Source organism: Pelophylax lessonae (assembly GCF_965119305.1).
Source record: "Pelophylax lessonae genome assembly, chromosome: 6".
Lineage (NCBI taxonomy): Eukaryota > Metazoa > Chordata > Amphibia > Anura > Ranidae > Pelophylax > Pelophylax lessonae.
The window spans coordinates 258,384,040-258,400,866 of NC_138773.1; the positions used below are offsets into that span (position 1 = coordinate 258,384,040).

Genomic DNA, 16,827 nt, shown 5'->3' on the forward strand with positions numbered 1-16,827 from the left:
AAGTGCAACTAAGTATTTCTGCAATACTAGAAATACACATTCTTTTTTACTTGCCATATGCTATGTCGCGGTAGCACATTTCCTCCATTCTTAGTGAAAGGGATGGAACTTTGTAGCATTGTGAGATAGACATATTCATGAAATGTTGCCTTACATTTCAGATATACTCAGTCTGGCTCTTGGCCGCCACAATGAAGCAGTATAGAGGCACTGGTATAATTTACATTTTTATCAATTCTTTATCCATGGCTGTGTGTGCCGACAAGTGCTATGTGTTTGTAATGAGTTCTATATATAATCTTTTTCTATGGTTCCATGACTATTTAAGAAAACCTACAGACTTAGGTGAATAATATAGCTACATTCTACTGATTGAGTTGATCTTTTTGCCCTTCCTTACATTATAATAAAACTGTTAGGTGGCTGGAACAGGGCTGCAATCTATGGGCAACCTATGACATAGAAGAATCTAGTATTTGAACTGCCCAATAGGACATGCTGGAAGGTTTAGGTCATCATTGGTTTGAGAGCAATAGACTGCTCAGACCTGCTTTAACCAAAAATATCAACTGTGCAATTCACAAACATATGAAAATAAACTTCACAGTCCTTTTTTAAAATCTAAGATTCAGTTTGGCTAATATTTTTTTATATCGTTTTCCAGAATATTAACTTTCAAAATAATACAGAAAATAGGAAAAAGTCTTATTAATCATCATTACAGTTAAAATATAGGATAATGTACAGTGAAAGGAGAAGTACATATTCTAGAAAATTACCAGCAAGTAACCAATAAATATAGATGTTATCTTTAAGTGCATTTTGCTTGGTCTTTGTACAAGGAGTCTGCAAATTGGCTTGCTAAGTGACATTTTTATTTTAGTTTTTTGGGGGGCTAGCAGCAGTGATTATACATGTGATTTTTTGTACATCTTTGTGAACTTTCTAGATTTTAAGGAAATCTTGTGGTGCTTTTGTTTGTCCCTTTTTTGTTCTCTTATCTAGAATAGCCAAAAATCAACGTGACTACCCACAGCTAAAGTGCAAATAATCAACTGATGGTCAACTGTGCGAACCCAATCAACTTGACTTCATCAAGAATTTCTGTCCCATCACATCCAGATGCCTAAAAAGAACAAAAAAAACAAGAAATTACGTTCTGCTGGTTTAGATCAAACAAACTTTTTTCAGGCACAGTGAGAAATTCACCAGGTAGTAAAATCTAAGACTGGGTGGGCAATTCTGTCCCGTCAGTCGTTGTGGAAGCACATCTCCCATCATGCCCCTCCCTGTGGATGTAACTGTCAGTGTTCCCATCATGCCTCTGTGAGGCCCACTGTTCCTGTCAGTCTTGCAAAGCCTCATGGGGCATGTAGTTGCCATTTAGGCTCACACAGCTGAACTGGGAAGTTAAACATTTCTGGTGTGGATTTTAAAGTGATATAAAAAACAGTGTTTTGAATATTCAATTAAAAGATTTACTTCACATTTTTAAAATGAATATTTTTAAATATACAAGTTCCAAATTCTCTTATCTGCTGTGTCCCAAAATTGTCTCACTGTATCACTTTTTTCACATAACAGAAATTATTAGTATTACAGGCGGTCCCCGGGTTACAAACAAGATTGGGACTGTAGGTTTGTTCTTAAGTCAAATTTGTTTGTAAGTCGGAACAGGTACATTTTGTAGGTTTAGCTCCAGCCAAAATAATAATTTTTAGGATTTTGAATAGCATAGGGAAGGGTTAACACCCCTGTACTATTTGTTTTTCTGTCTGTACCCCTGTTCAGAAGATTTCACATCACTTTCTTTACCTACGATAACTGGATTTTGAAAAATTTGGGTTGTTGTGGAAACAAGGATTGGTGATAAAGCTTCAGTGGAGACATCTTTTTTCCCCTGAGAACTCTAAAGCCCCATACACACGTACCGATCGTCGGCGAACGATCGGCCGTCTTTTGTCCCCGGGCTGTCGGTGTCTGTTGAAAAGTGCAAAGACAGCACAAGAATTTTGTCCGCCGACTACAGCCGACTGCAGAAGTGATGTCATGTAATGGTTAACTTTCCCTGTGTTTTTTCTTTTCTGAGCATGCCCAGTCTTGCAAATCTGCGGTCTGTCGCTTGAATTCTGTACTGACTGGCGAACAATCGGCCGCTCTGGTGTCGGCATACAAAAATTTTAATGCTTGCATGACAGATTCTTGACGGCAGAATGTGCGCTGACGGCTGTCGGAGGCATCATACTAACAAGCGTACAATCGGCAGATCGTTCGTCGACCGACGCTTGTCTGCCGACGATCGGTACGTGTGTACGGGCCTTTACAGGAGTGAATTTCCCTTCCTAGGGGTAGATTTCTCCTCACTTCCTGTTGTCTCCCTCCGTTTGTAAGTAGGAGTCGTTTGTAAGTCGGATGTTTGTAACCCGGGGACCGCCTGTACTGGTTCTTAGCCACTGGTGTGCTAATTAAAACATAAACAGAATTCAAAATGCTTTAACCACTTGCCGACCGCCGCAAGTACATATACTGCGGTGGTCAGCCCCTCACAGGCAAAGTGACGTATGGGTATGTCACTAGCCTGTGAGGCTCTGGGGAGCGAGCCCCCCCGCGCTTGTGACCGGCGGACCCGATGTCCGCCGGTCACTCGCGATCGTTGGGTGGAGAGGGAGAAAGGCAGGCGGCTGATGTAAACAAGCCGCCTGTCATTCTCCCCTGTGTAGAAACAATGATCATACGGTTCTACAATGTAGGACCGTTGATCACTGTTCCTACAGTTCAAGCCACAGCCAATCACAGTTAGAATCACGCCCCTAGGGACACACACCACCCCTCCCTCTCAAAAAAAGTTAACCCCTTCACTACCAGTGTCATTTTACAGTAACAGTGCATATGTATAGCACTGATTACTGTAGAAATGTCACTGGTAAACCCAAAAGTGTCAAAAATGTCAGTCAAGGGTCCGATCTGTCCCGCAAAAAAAATCGCAGATCGCCGACATGTGTCTTGACCCCACCCTGTCCTCATTGGTTCACTGGCTTTTATTTACAGTACAGGGAGCCAATGGCTCCCTCTGCTGTGTGAACCAATGAGGAGAGAGAGACCCGGAAGAGCTGCTGCACTCACGCGCATCAGGTAAGTATATGGGGGGGTCGAGGAGCTGCTCCTGTAAGAGTTATCATGGGAAAAAGGTGTCTCCACTGAAGCTTTATCACCAATCCTTGTTTCCACGACAACCCAAAAATTTTCAAAATCCAATTGTCACAGGGACAGAAAGTGAGGGGAAATCTTCTGAACAGTGGCACAGACAGCAAAACAAGCGTAGCAGAAAAACAAGTAAATATCCCCTGCACTCAAAAGATGCATGTAGGCCACAGAGGCATTGGCTGTATCACAAGCATCAAAGGTCTTGCTGCCCTCTCGGGATGTTGGGTATCCACACAACTGAAAGCGAAAAGACAAGAGAAGGGTGCAGCGACCTAGTGCAATACCATAGGATATTAATTAAAAAATAGTTAAAACAACATATATTCTACTCACAAGAGTACACTATAAACAAGCGAAAAAGAGAGAGTCCATTCAGCTGTCCAGAAACCACAGGACCGTAATGCTTAGTTGTGACAGGCAAGCTTGAAGGTGTCCATAGGGCTAACGCATTTCGAGGGAGAACCCTTTTCCCCAGAGCTGTCTTATGGGCCATATTATCATCAATAAATGGGTTTGCTAATGTGTATAAGCAAGCACTATCAGGCTAAGAGTGGTATTATGTTGATAAAAGACTTGGCAGCCACAACCAACTATATACATAGCAGTCACTATAGATATTTTCCAGTGATTATATTGCTTTCACACGCGATTACCAGAATGGCAATGTATTAATATCCTATGGATTGTTTACACCAATCAGCCATATTATTATGACCACCCACCATAAACCATTGTGGCTTGGTCTCCCCTAGACCTCCGATGGTATGCTGTGGTATCTGGCACCAAGCTGTCAGTAGCAGATCCTTTACAGTAAGTCCTGTAAATTGCGAGTTAAGGCCTTCATTGATCAGATTTGTTTTTCCAGCACTTCTCAGGGATGCTTAAATTGGATTGAGACCTGGAGAATTTGGAGGCCAAGTCAAAACCACATTTCACCTTCTCAAACCATGCTTAAGTCTATCAGACCAGGTGACCGTCTTCTTTTTGCTCCATGGTCCAGTTCTGATGCTCACATGCTCATTTGTAGGGGCTTTTGGCTGTGAACACGGGTCAGCATGGGCACCCTGACTGGTCTGCAGCTACGCAGCTCTATACACAACAAACTGTGATGCAGTAAACACATACAATTGGGATAAAGAGCTCCTACAAAAGCTGGTATAATGCGACCACAAATAATATTATGAAAATAGAAAATGCTTTATTAAGAACTATATAAATATATAATAAACAAAAAGAGGACACATGAGGCCTCTTTCACACTTGTGCGAATGTCCTGCGACTTTGGACTGCAAAGTCGCAAGACAACTCATACCCCAAGATTTCCAATGAGTACCATTCTGTGTGACTTCAAGAGATAAGGTGATACTATTACAATAGTTGCAGATTAAAATTCTTACAAATGGCCATTATTTTGTTACAATATTCCTGACTGCTGTTCTTTGAAGAAAACTATGAAAGTCTCTTAATTAAGTCTCTTAAGTCTTTTAGTTAGTGTCCAGAGGTACACTAACTGGTGCTGTACAAGATATCAATGATTTAAGAGCTCTAGTTGCAACTTCTCACCAGCCTAAATATTTTGAATTCTAACTGGAAATGTTAATGACCTATTTCAGCTTTCACTGTTTCAAGTACAGGTTAAGTCATAAGAAAACTGTGCTTATTAAAATGCATGGTCGTTCCAGAAGATTTCTGATTGAAATCGTTGACCTTGTGTAAGTCATGGATGCCTCCAGCTCAGAAAATTGATTATAAGGCTCCAAGGTTTTAATTGGGCTTGTGATATTGTCACACTTACAGTATCAGTAATCACTAGAATGTGTATTTTCAGTTTATACCCTTGAGCTACACATCAGAGTGATATAAGGAATAAGATTAAAAATAAGTGAGCCGTTTCCGTTTAATACTGAAAAGAATTGTCAGAGGAACAGCTATGGCCTTCCTAAAGTAACCTATTATTAAAACAACATTAAATGACAATCTGAAGTAATTGTGCCTGCAAGTACCTTTCCTAAAAGAAAAACTGTCATGAAAGTAACCTGGGAGCTGCCATGCTAAGATGAATATGCTGGTTTAGACTCCGATGGGGGGTTGCTGAGAATGGGAGAGGTCATCTCTTAACATTTACAAATAATAATTAAGTGTGCATTTACAAGTGCACTAGCTTTATGGGGTTCCAGGGTGTCCATGAAATTAAAGCAGGGTATGTGTGGGCGCCCAGGGGTTTCTACCATTATTAAGACAGTATTTATGGCTATTTTACCAATGCAAATGTTTATTTTACAGAGCTACTACCAGGCAGCAGGTAAAATGAGTCAACTGCTAATAATTAAGATTGCATTTCCACGTGCACTAGCTTTATGGGGTTCCAGAGTGTCCATGAAATTAAAACAGGGTATGTGTGGGCGCCCAGGGGTTTCTACCATTATTAAGACAGTATTTTATGGCTATTTTACCAATGCAAATGTTTATTTTACAGAGCTACTACCAGGCAGCAGGTAAAATGAGTCAACTGCTAATAATTAAGTTTGCATTTCCACGTGCACTAGCTTTATGGGGTTCCAGGGTGTCCATGAAATTAAAGCAGGGTATGTGTGGGCGCCCAGGGGTTCCCACCATTATTAAGACAGTATTTTAAGGCTATTTTACCAATGCAAATGGTTATTTTATAGAACTACTACCAGGCAACAAGTAAAATGAGTCAACTGCTAATCATGAGCAGAAAATATTGTAACTGTGCCAATCATTTTAATTTATTATTATTATTATTATTAGACAGGATTTATGTGGCACCAACAGTTTGTGCAATGCTTTACAAAATAAAAGGAGACAGAACAGTTACAATACAGTTCAATAGAAGAGGGTCAGGAGGGCCCTGCTCGTGTGAGTGTACAATCTAAACGAAGGGGCAAGTGATTAAAAAGGCAATAATTGAGTGGGGATAAGTTGATGGATAAAGTAAAAGTTCAGTTGTTAGGTAAAGGTGGAATGAAGAGATGAGTTTTCGTGGATTGCCTCGAGGTGGACAGAGTAGGAGACAGCTGGACAGACTATGGCTCCTTTCACCCTATCCGTCCGTCGGACGGATTCCGTTTTTCTCAGCGGGGGATCGAGCCGCCGATCCCCTGCTGAGCAGCAGGATGACAGCTGTGTCTCCGCGCTGTGTGCAGAGACACAGCTGTCAGTTCCCCATGCATCTCTATGGGGGAAATCGGATGGGAACGGACCGTCGGTCTGTTCTCATCCGATCCCATCCGATCCGATCCGCCGGACGGATGAAAAATAGGGTTTCCATCCGTCCAGATTTGACGGATCTGATCGGATGTCAGCGGACATGTCTCCGCTGACATCCAATCCCCCATAGAGATGCATGGGGGGACCGTTCAGATCCGCCAAAAAAACGGACAGGCGGATCTGAACGGTCCGCCTGTGTGAAAGGGGCCTATAGTAGGGAGTTGCAGAGAATGGGAGAGGCTGTGGTGGTGAGCACGGGATGGAGTGATGAGGGAGATAAAGAGCAAGCGGTCTTGGGAGGAACAGCGAGGACAATGTGAATGATGTTTTAATTGAGGCTGGTGAAGTAGCCCGGGGCAGAGTTGTGGATGGCTTTGTATGTTGTTGTTAGTATTTAGTCAAACTGTGATCTGAACTCTGCCTAATCTCATGCCGGTAGATTCAACAGTATTTTCACAATGCTTCTGTGTGAGCCTGGTGCCTCCTAATTCTCTGCAGCTCTACCCTTCAGCAGCTACAAGGGCACAGGACTTTGCAACATATTGGCCTCAATCATTCCCACTCAAAAGATAGGAACAGGGATTTAGCTGATATTGCAGGTAGCTGCATGAGGTGAAGGGTAGGATGAAGATACGAATCACTTAGCAGGCAGGTTGTTTGCCCTGTGTTGGGAATTTAATGTCTGCCTGGACTACACATTTACTAACAATAATGATAAAGAAAACAAAAACAAAACAGTAATAGAATGTAGCCTATAGCTATCAAACAAATTGATGTATAGTGCTTGTTTTATCTTATCAGATTGATCCTAAAAGGTTTTTATGATATTATCACAACAAGAGTGAATTTATTTGTGCATTATCAACGTGGATTTATATTTAGGGCTCTTGCTGATACGTTAAAACCTTTATCGAATCCAGATGCATTTATTATACACTGCTCAAAAAAACACTTTTTAATCAGAGTATAGCAAGTAAATTAAACTCCTAGGATATTGACCTGGTCAGTTAAGTAGCAGAGGGGGTTGTTAATCAGTTTCAGCTGCTTTGGTGTTATTGAAATTAACAACAGGGGCACTAGATGGGCAACAATGAGACAACCTCCAAAACAGAATGGTTTTACAGGTGGAGGCCACTGAAATTTTTCCCAACTCATCTTGTCCAGGAGATTCCAGGAGACAGGCAGTTACTCTAGGAGAGCTGGAAAGGGCCCTAGAAGGTCCTTAACCCATCAGCAGGAGCGGTATCTGCTCCTTTGTGCAAGGAGGAACAGGGTGAGCACTGACAGAGCCCTACAAAATGACCTCCAGCAGGCCACTGGTGTGAATGTCTTTGACCAAACAATCAGAAACAGACTTCATGAGGGTGGCCTGAGGGCCCTGTGCTCACTGGAGCTCGATTGGCATTTGCCATTAGACACCAGAATTGGCAGGTCTGCCATTGGAGCCCTATGCTTTTCAAAGATGAGAGCAGGTTCACCCTGAGCACATGTGACAAATGTGAAAGGGCCTGGAGAAGCCATGGAAAACGTTATGCTGCCTGTAACATTGTTCAGTATGACTGGTTTGGTGGTGGGTCAGTGATGGTCTGGGGATGCATATCAATAGAGGGATGCACAGACCTCTACAGGCTGGACAATGGCACCCTAACTGCCATTAGGTACTGGGATGAAATACTTGGACCCATTGTCAGACCCACTGTCAGACTGCCGGTGCAGTGGGTCCTGGGTTCCTACTGGTGCATGACAATGCCTGGCCTCATGTGGCAAGTGTACGCACCTAGTTCCTGGAGGATGAAGAAATTGATACCATTAAATGGCCCACACGCTCACCTGAGCTAAATCCAATAGAACACCTCTGGAACATTAGGTTTTGGTTCATCTGACACCACCAGGTTGGACCTCAATCTGTTCAGGAGCTCAGTTATTCCCTAGTCCAGATCGGGGAGAAATACCCCAGTACACCATCTGTTGTCTTAAAAGGAGCATGCATATCAGCCCACGGGGCCAAACAAACTACTGAGTACCATTTTGAGTGCAATGAAATTTCAGCAAAATGGACTAGCTTGCTGCATCATTTTTTCACTTTGATTTTTGGGGTGTCTTTGAATTTAGCCCTCTGTAGGTTGATAATTTTCATTTCCATTAAACAATGTTGCATCTTTTCATTCCTAACACATTACCCAGGTCATATCAGTATAGATATCCAGCATAATATTTTTCTCCATTGAGATCTGATGTATTTTCAAAGTGTTCCTTTAATTTTTTTTTGAGCAGTGAACATACTGCACAACCAGTGGCTTAAAAAAAAAGGCAAGTAAAAATTATCTAAAAAAGACATACTGTACAACATAATAGAGCGACCAGATTGTGCGCGATACAGTGCTGTGAAAAACAATTTGCCTCCTTCCTGATTTTTCATTTTTTTTTATATTTGTCACAGTTAAATGTTTCAGATCATCAAACAAATTTTATTATACAAAGATAACCCGATTAAATACAAAATGCAGTTTTTAAATGATGATTTATTTATTAAAGAAAAAAGCTGTCAAAACCTGTCTGGCCCTGAGTTTTTCACATTGCTGTGGAAGAAGTTAAGCCCCCTCTTCTTTGCAGAACTGTTTTAATTCAGCCACACTGGAGGGTTTTTGGGCATTAATGGTCTAAGGTCATGCCACAGCATCTCAATCGGATTTAAGTCTGGACTTAAAAAAGGCCACTCCAAAACCTTCATTTTGGGTTTTTTGAGCCATACAAAGGTGGACTGGCTGCTTTGTCTGCTTTGTCTCTTCCTATCCTCATGCACAGAGTCGACTTCCCTCCACCGGTCAGCTTGCCCTGAGTGTTCTTCCATCTATCCCTGGAACCATCCTGGACCCTCCCCTTCCCTATTGGACTTCAGGATAGTCCTTTAATGCCTTCTTTTTCCAGGGACTTGCACATGGACTTTTAATCCCCTCCTTGTGCCTTGTATACCTTTGATGATTTATTGTGTCTTGGTTACATACTCTGACACTAACCTAAACCTGCAGCAGTAATCTCCACTGCACTACCTCTGAGCGCCAACACCACTCAACTCTGCTGCTGGCTGCTTTGTTTGGGATCACTGTCCTGCTGCATAACCCAAGTGTGCTTCAGCTAGAGGTCACAAACTGATGGCTGGACATTCTCCTTTAGGATTAGAGCATAGAATTAATGGTCAGACTATCACACTACCACCATGTTTGACTGTTGGTATGATGTTCTTTTTTTGAATGCTGTGTTAGTTTTGCACCAGATGTAACCGGATGCGGACCTTACAAAAAGTTAAACTTTTGTCTCATCAGACCACAGAATATTTGCCCAAAAGTCTTGGGGATTATTAAGATGTTTTTTGGCAAATGTGAGTCGAGCCCTTGTGTTCTTTCTGTTCAGCAGTGGCTTTTACCTTGGAACTCTCCCATGGATGCCATATTTGCCTTTTATTTTTTATTATTGAATCATGAACACTGACCTTAACTGAGGCGAGGCCTGCAGTTCTTGTTGTTCTGGGCTCCTTTATGACCTCCTGGATAAGTCGTTGTGTTCTTGGAGTAATTTTGGTAAGCCGACCACTCCTGGAAAGGTTCACCACTGTTCCAAGTTATCCTTATTTGTGGATAATGGCTCTCACTATGGTTCGCTGGAGTCCCAAAGCCTTACAAATGGCTTTGTAACCTTTTCCAGACTGATAAAAATCAGTTACTTTGTTTTTCATTTGTTCTTGAATTTCTTTCGATTGCGGCATGAGTTGCTTTTTTTTAGATCTTTTACAGTGCTTCACTTCGTAAGACTTTTTAAGTCTTTTCAATCTTTTTTTTTACAATTCAAACGGTTCCTTTATTGAAAAACTTGGAGAGACACATACAAAAAGTTGGACAGCAAATAAACAGTATAAACAGCCAGTAGATTACATAAGCAGTAACGTCAGCAAGAACAGCAGTAACATCATAAAACAGGGTATGTCAAGCAAACCGTCCCACACCCCCAGGCCCAGGAGCACCAACAATAAAAGCGAGCGGTCAGTCCCGGTTAGCCCGAGGGGGCCAACCACGGCTGCCACACCCGATCAAACTTTTTAGGGCAATTGCGCAGAATGTAAGTCATTTTATATAATGGTAAAACCTCATCAATAGAGTGCTCCCAGGAAACCACCGAGGGGGGGGAAGGAGCAATCCACTTAAGAACGATTTCCCGCTTAGCATAATACAGTAAATACGCAATCAGTAGTTTAGTGGATCTGGGTCTCTGGTCGTCATCCAGAATGCCCAGCAGGGCCAGGATCGGCGAGACCTGGAGAGTCAAACCCAACCTATGGTTGATGGTATCAAACACTTGTACCCAGAATTCGGCCACCTTGGGGCAGTCCCAAAACATATGCATAAAGGTGCCCACCCCGATAAGGCATCGCGGACAGTACTGAGATCTCTGAGGGAAAATCCTGTGCAACTTCTGAGGAGTATAGTAGACCCTGTGCAAAAATTTGGTCTGAATCAGACGGTCCCTGGCAGAGACCATCATCTTAGTGCCAGCCTCAAAACAGTCCTCCCAATCATCCCTTTCAAGGTCAGGAAGGTCCTCCTTCCACATGTCCCACAACTTATCCATTCTAGGCGAATGGGTGCACTGTAGAGTAAGATACAGAGAAGAGAGCGGCTTGGCCAACAACTCATGGGCAAGCAGCTCCTCCACAGGGTCCATCTCCAGAGTGATGGCGACAGGGAACTGGGCCCGGAGTGCATGTCGCAACTGCAGGTATCTGAAGTACATCCATCCAGGTAGACCCCTCGCCCCCCGAAGGTCAGGAAAGGGGAGGACGGAGCCCCCGGGGCACACATCCCGGAGGGTCCGCACGCCATACCGCGCCCACAACTGAGGATCCGGCAAGGACACCAGATGCCCCAGATTAGGATTACCCCATAGGGGGCACACCGGTGACCACCGGGTGGGAGACAGAAATCTGCGTCTCGCCGCCCCCCACACCCGCAGCGTCACCCTGGTAGATTGTAGGGCAGGAGGACAAGCCCGAAGACCCCGATAAACCAGGTTACTAAGGCCCTGCAATGAACCCACCAGAGCAGCCTCCAGGCAGACCGCCGCATTATCTCGAGACTGCGCGTACCACCAGCCAACGGTGACCAGCACCGCCGCCCAGTAGTATGTTCGGTAATCAGGCAGCGCAAGACCACCACAGCCCGACGGCAGGCACAGAGTAGATCTAGCCAAACGAGGAGACTTACCCGCCCAGATAAAGGAACTCACACAGCTATCGATAGCCTTGAAAAAGGAAACCGGCAACCAGACAGGACAGTTGCGAAAAAAATATAAGAATTTAGGCAAAAAAATCATCTTAAGCAAATTAATTCTACCCATGAGATTCAAGGGTAACGCTTCCCAGAGGGCACACCTATCCCGGAGGTGAGCCACCAGGGGATCAAGGTTTAGAGATCTAAAGGAAGTCGGGTCCCGTCGCACCTCGATACCCAGATACCGAAATTGGTCCACCCAGCGCAGGGGGGTCGAGGCCGCCGCCACCCTAGCCCCCGGGTCCAGAGGGAACAAGATCGATTTCGACCAATTGATACGCACCCCGGAGAAACGACCAAACTCATCGAATAGTTCAAGGGCCGCCTGCAGAGAACCATTAGCATCATGCAGATACAGCAACGCGTCGTCCGCATAAAGGGAAATTTTTTCTTCAAGGGGACCCACCCGCAGACCCACCACCGAGGGAGAACCCCGGAGCAGAATCGCCAAAGGCTCTATAGCCAGGGCAAATAAGGACGGCGACAGGGGGCAACCCTGGCGGGTGCCCCTCTGCAGGGGGAAAGAATCCGAGACCCCACCAGAGGTGCGAACCCGAGCCATGGGCAGATGATAAAGCATGGTCAGCCAAGTGAGAAATTTGGGCCCAAAGCCAAACCGCCGGAGAACCTCCCACAAAAACCCCCACTCAACTGAGTCAAAAGCCCTCTCGGCGTCGAGAGAGGCTATGACTCGCTGCCCAGGGTCGACATGGTCCGCCACTAAATTCAGAAATAGCCTCCGCAAGTTAATATCAGTTCCCTTACCCGGCATAAACCCCGTCTGATCCGCCTGCACCAACACATCCAGTACTCCCGCCACCCTGCGGGCCAACACCTTAGCCAGAAGTTTGGCATCGACATTTAGTAAGGAGATCGGCCTGTACGAGGCACAATCTTCCGGGTCCTTCCCGGGCTTGGGGACCAATACGATCACCGCCTCCCGCATAGACTCCGGGAGAGAGCCCTGGGCAAAACTATGTGCAAACAGGGAGACCAGACGGGGGGCCAGAATTTCTTGATAACCCACATAGACCTCCGAGGGGATGCCATCAGCTCCAGGGGTCTTACCAGCCTGCAGTAGGCCAAGAGCCTCCTGCACCTCCTCCAACTTAATATCAGCCTCCAAAGCATTCCCAACCTCGGCGTCCAGCACCGGGAAGTCCACGCGATCCAGATAGGAGCCCAGCTCATCAGCTGTGTAGTCCACCCTGGATGAGTAGAGCGTTTCATAAAAAGACCGAAATCGGGCAGTGATTTCCCCCGGAGATCGAAGGAGTCCCCCATCCAGAGCTCTAATTCCACTAATATGAACCGACGGGGTAAACCCTTTAGCCAGCCAAGCCAGGAGCTTCCCATTCTTATTACCATATTCGTAAACCCGCTGGGCCGAGGATAGCATCGATTTACGGGTCAACTCAACCCGCACAAGGTGAACCTCTCGAAGGGCACACTGCCAGAGACCGTAAGTGGCGGAAGAGGGGTCAGCCACATAGGCCTCCTCCCTCACCCGCACCTCCTCCTCACGTTCCCTCAGAGATCTCTCAGAGTCCCTACGCACCTCAGCGATGCGCATACCATACTCCCCCCGAAGCCAGGCCTTGAATGAATCCCAAAGGATATGCGGGTCAGCCGTATCCTCGTTAGTCTGCCAGAACTGACCAATCCCCTCTTGGACACGCTCCTGCACCACCTCGTGCATAGCCCAGTACCGGGAGAGTCGCCACAAACCCCCGCCCGAGGGACCCCCCCGCAGCACCACCCGCAGCGGAGCATGATCGGAGATCCCCCTGGCCAGGATAGATACCTCAGACACTCTGCGCAAGGCCGAGTGGGACGCAAACGCCAGGTCTATCCTGGACAGGGACCGATGGGACGCCGAGTGGCAGGTGTATGCCCGGGTGAAGGGATGAAAGTGACGCCAGACATCCGTGAGTGCAAAAGCATCCGCCCATTGGGCCAGGCGAGGGGTCCCAGAGGCAGCAGCATGCAGCCTATCCCATTCCGGGGACATCACCAAATTAAAATCCCCCAATACAAGGACGTCATCCACTCCGTACCGAAGGGCCACCTCCATAATCTGAGTAAGGAGGGGGACCTCCGCAGGGGGAGGAAGATACAGCCCCACCACCACCAAAGGAGTCCCAGCAACCAAGGCATGTATAATCACATAACGACCTAGGGGGTCAGTGCACAAGTCCACCAAAGTAAAAGGCAGTGACCTATGAACCAGGACACTGACCCCTCTGGCATAACTGGAGTACACCGAGTGATAATGTGCTCCAACCCAGGCCCTCCGCAGACCCAACACCCTAGATCCCAGAAGATGGGTCTCTTGCAGTACACATATGTGGGGAGAGGCCTTACGCAGAAAGTTAGAGACAAGAGAACGTTTCACAGCCGAGCCGAGGCCCCTCACATTCCAAGAGAGAACAGAGATATCAATCATCACAGGGGAAGGGAAGGAAAAGCAGGGTGACAAACATGGGAAGGGTAGGGAGGGAATTGAGACATACAATGCAGCATAGGAGTACCAGATGAGACCCACACCTCCCACCCCCAGGGCCGGAGGAGCACATAAAACCCACCAACCAACATAGACGTGTCAAAGTCATACGATAAAGGAACCTGTACAATAAAAAACCATTAACAACAGAAACCCAAAAAACCAAATCGAAGTCCAACGGGACCTCTAACAGGCCAAAACAAGCCAAAAACCCCTTCCCCCCACCCCGCGGGCCCCAGAGAACACTGGGCCGCATGGATCCCAAACCAGTAGCCCAAGGGCAAAAAAAAACAGGCAGGAGGCACATGGCTAACCGGACCGTCTCAAAGAACCCCGGACTCCAGGATCCCAGATGGTATAGACGGCCCGGAATAACTGAGGCAGTCTATCCCATGGAAGATGCCGACCGGCAACAGTCCACAGTGTTCAGTAACAAATCACCTGGGCGAGCCAGGGGCACATACTTGAGGTAGTCCCATAATGAAAAACAACTTGGGGAGAAGAAAAAACAAAAAGGAAAAAGGGGAAAAAAGTGCCAAGTTCAAAATCCACATGTAGTAGAGTGTAAACAGAAAGTCAGCGGTGTCCAGAACCGGGCAGGACCCCGGGCATCCCATCCAAAGGGACCGACTTCAGTCCCCAGGCTTTTCAATCTTTTTAAGTAATTTCTTGATTCAACAGGTCTGGCAGTAACCAGGTCTGGGTGTGGCAAGTAAAATTTAACTCCACTTTCCAAAAAATGTGGTTAAGGAAGGTTTGGACAGCTTTCTTTTCCTAATAAATTAAACAATTGTTTAAAAAATGCATTTTGTAATTACTCAGTTTATCTTTGTGTAATAATAAAATTTGTTTGATGATCTAAATCATTTATTTGAGACAAATATCTGCAAAAAAAAAAATCAGAAAGGGGGCAAATATTATTTCACAGCACTGTAGTTCGAGTCATTTAAATTGCAGACGTTGTACGTTGTTCTTAATTAATCACGTTAGCTGCTCTTCACCTAGGGTACATGAACTGCTGAGGTATATAAAAAAGTGCCTCGGGTTGCATTCAATGTGGTCCATTCAAGCTGTTAAGCTGTAAATTCCAGGAAAAGTTCCTGCAAATCTCAAGGCAATTCCCTTTGTCCCTGGTAAAGCAGTGTTTTCATTGATGAAATTTGATATACAGTGCCTTGAAAAAGTATTCACACCCCTTGAAATTTTCCACATTTTGTCATGTTACTATCAAAAACGTAAATGTATTTTCCTGTTTTGCGTGAAACACATGGCCTACCTTCAACAGAAATTTTTAGGTACTTGCATATCAAGTACTTCTTTTTCCACCTCCGTTGGAAATTCTGAAGACTCATTTGATATACTTCCCAATTTCCACAAGCTATGTGCCAGAAAAAGACATCAGAATCATCGCTGTCATCACTTTCTGTACCTGATGACAAATTTTCCCACTAAACGCTATCGCTCAGTTCTTCAAGTAACTCAGTTTCGCTGTTGCTGTTTTCCAGTTTGTCTAAAAACGCTTTTGCGCAAAAAGAACGCTTTTTGGATGCCATGGTCGTTCAAAATTTTCCAGGCACAAAGCACTGGAAAAGCACAGGCAAAGAAAAGTCACCAGGTGCAATCCTGTGCTGAAATGGCATGATACAGTGTAATCCGTAAGGCTCCATTCACATGTTAGCGTATGGATCACGGGCAGAACCGCCTCGGTTCCGCCCGCGATCCTGAGATTATTGCAAATCGCGGGACGCCTGTGCGTTGCCCGTTGATTTGCAATAGACCCCCAAACGCTGAACGATGTTGCCGCGATTTCCGCCTGCCGAATCGCGGTAACATCGCGCAAAAAAAATTGCGGGACGCAATACGATCCAAAGAAGCTCTTGTACTTTTTTGGTCGTAATGCGTCCCGCGATTTTTTTTTGCGCGATGTTACCGCGATTCGGCAGGCGGAAATCGCGGCAACATTGCTCAGCATTTGGGGGTCTATTGCAAATCAACGGGCAACGCACAGGCGTCCTGCGATTTGCAATAATCTCCGGATCGCGGGCGGAACGGAGCCTCAGGATAACAGCTTTGTATCATGTCATTTAGTGTATTTACACTTTTGAATTTGCTGCCGGTTCCACCCCCCTGCGTCGCAACGCTCGCAGGGAAGGGAACTGGAAGGCAAGTGCAAATTTGAACGAGCAAATCTAAGGTTGGTTGTATTGCCTTCCCCACACGGGCTAGACAATACTCCATACCTTATATTCTTTATTTCTGGAATAGTTTAAATTGTTTATGCATGCTTGCTATTATTGTTCTGCCATATGCACCATTACATGCGTTACTATTTACTATAAGAAAAAAGTATTTTATTGGGATGTTACATGATAGACCAACACAAAGTGGCAAGTAATTGGTAAGTGGAAGGAAAATGATAAATGGTTTTCAATTTTTTTTACTGATAAATATCTGAAAAACGTGGCGTGCTTTTGTATTAAGCCCCCTTTACTCTGATACTCCTAACTACAATCTAGTGGAACCAACTGCCTTCAGAAGTCACCTAATTAGTAAATGGAGTTCACCTGT

The 16,827-nt window shown here is 45.2% G+C and overlaps 1 protein-coding gene across 1 annotated transcript in view; it reads right to left on the reverse strand.

The window, feature by feature from the left end:
- Positions 1-452: 452 nt before the first annotated feature.
- Positions 453-16,827, reverse strand: part of STK39 (serine/threonine kinase 39) — a 647,523-nt gene continuing 631,148 nt past the window's right edge. The window contains exon 18 of the mRNA XM_082260316.1: positions 453-1,126. Within this exon, the coding sequence (XP_082116442.1) occupies positions 1,052-1,126 (75 nt within the window). The 3' untranslated portion in view covers positions 453-1,051. The remainder of the gene's footprint in view (positions 1,127-16,827) is intronic.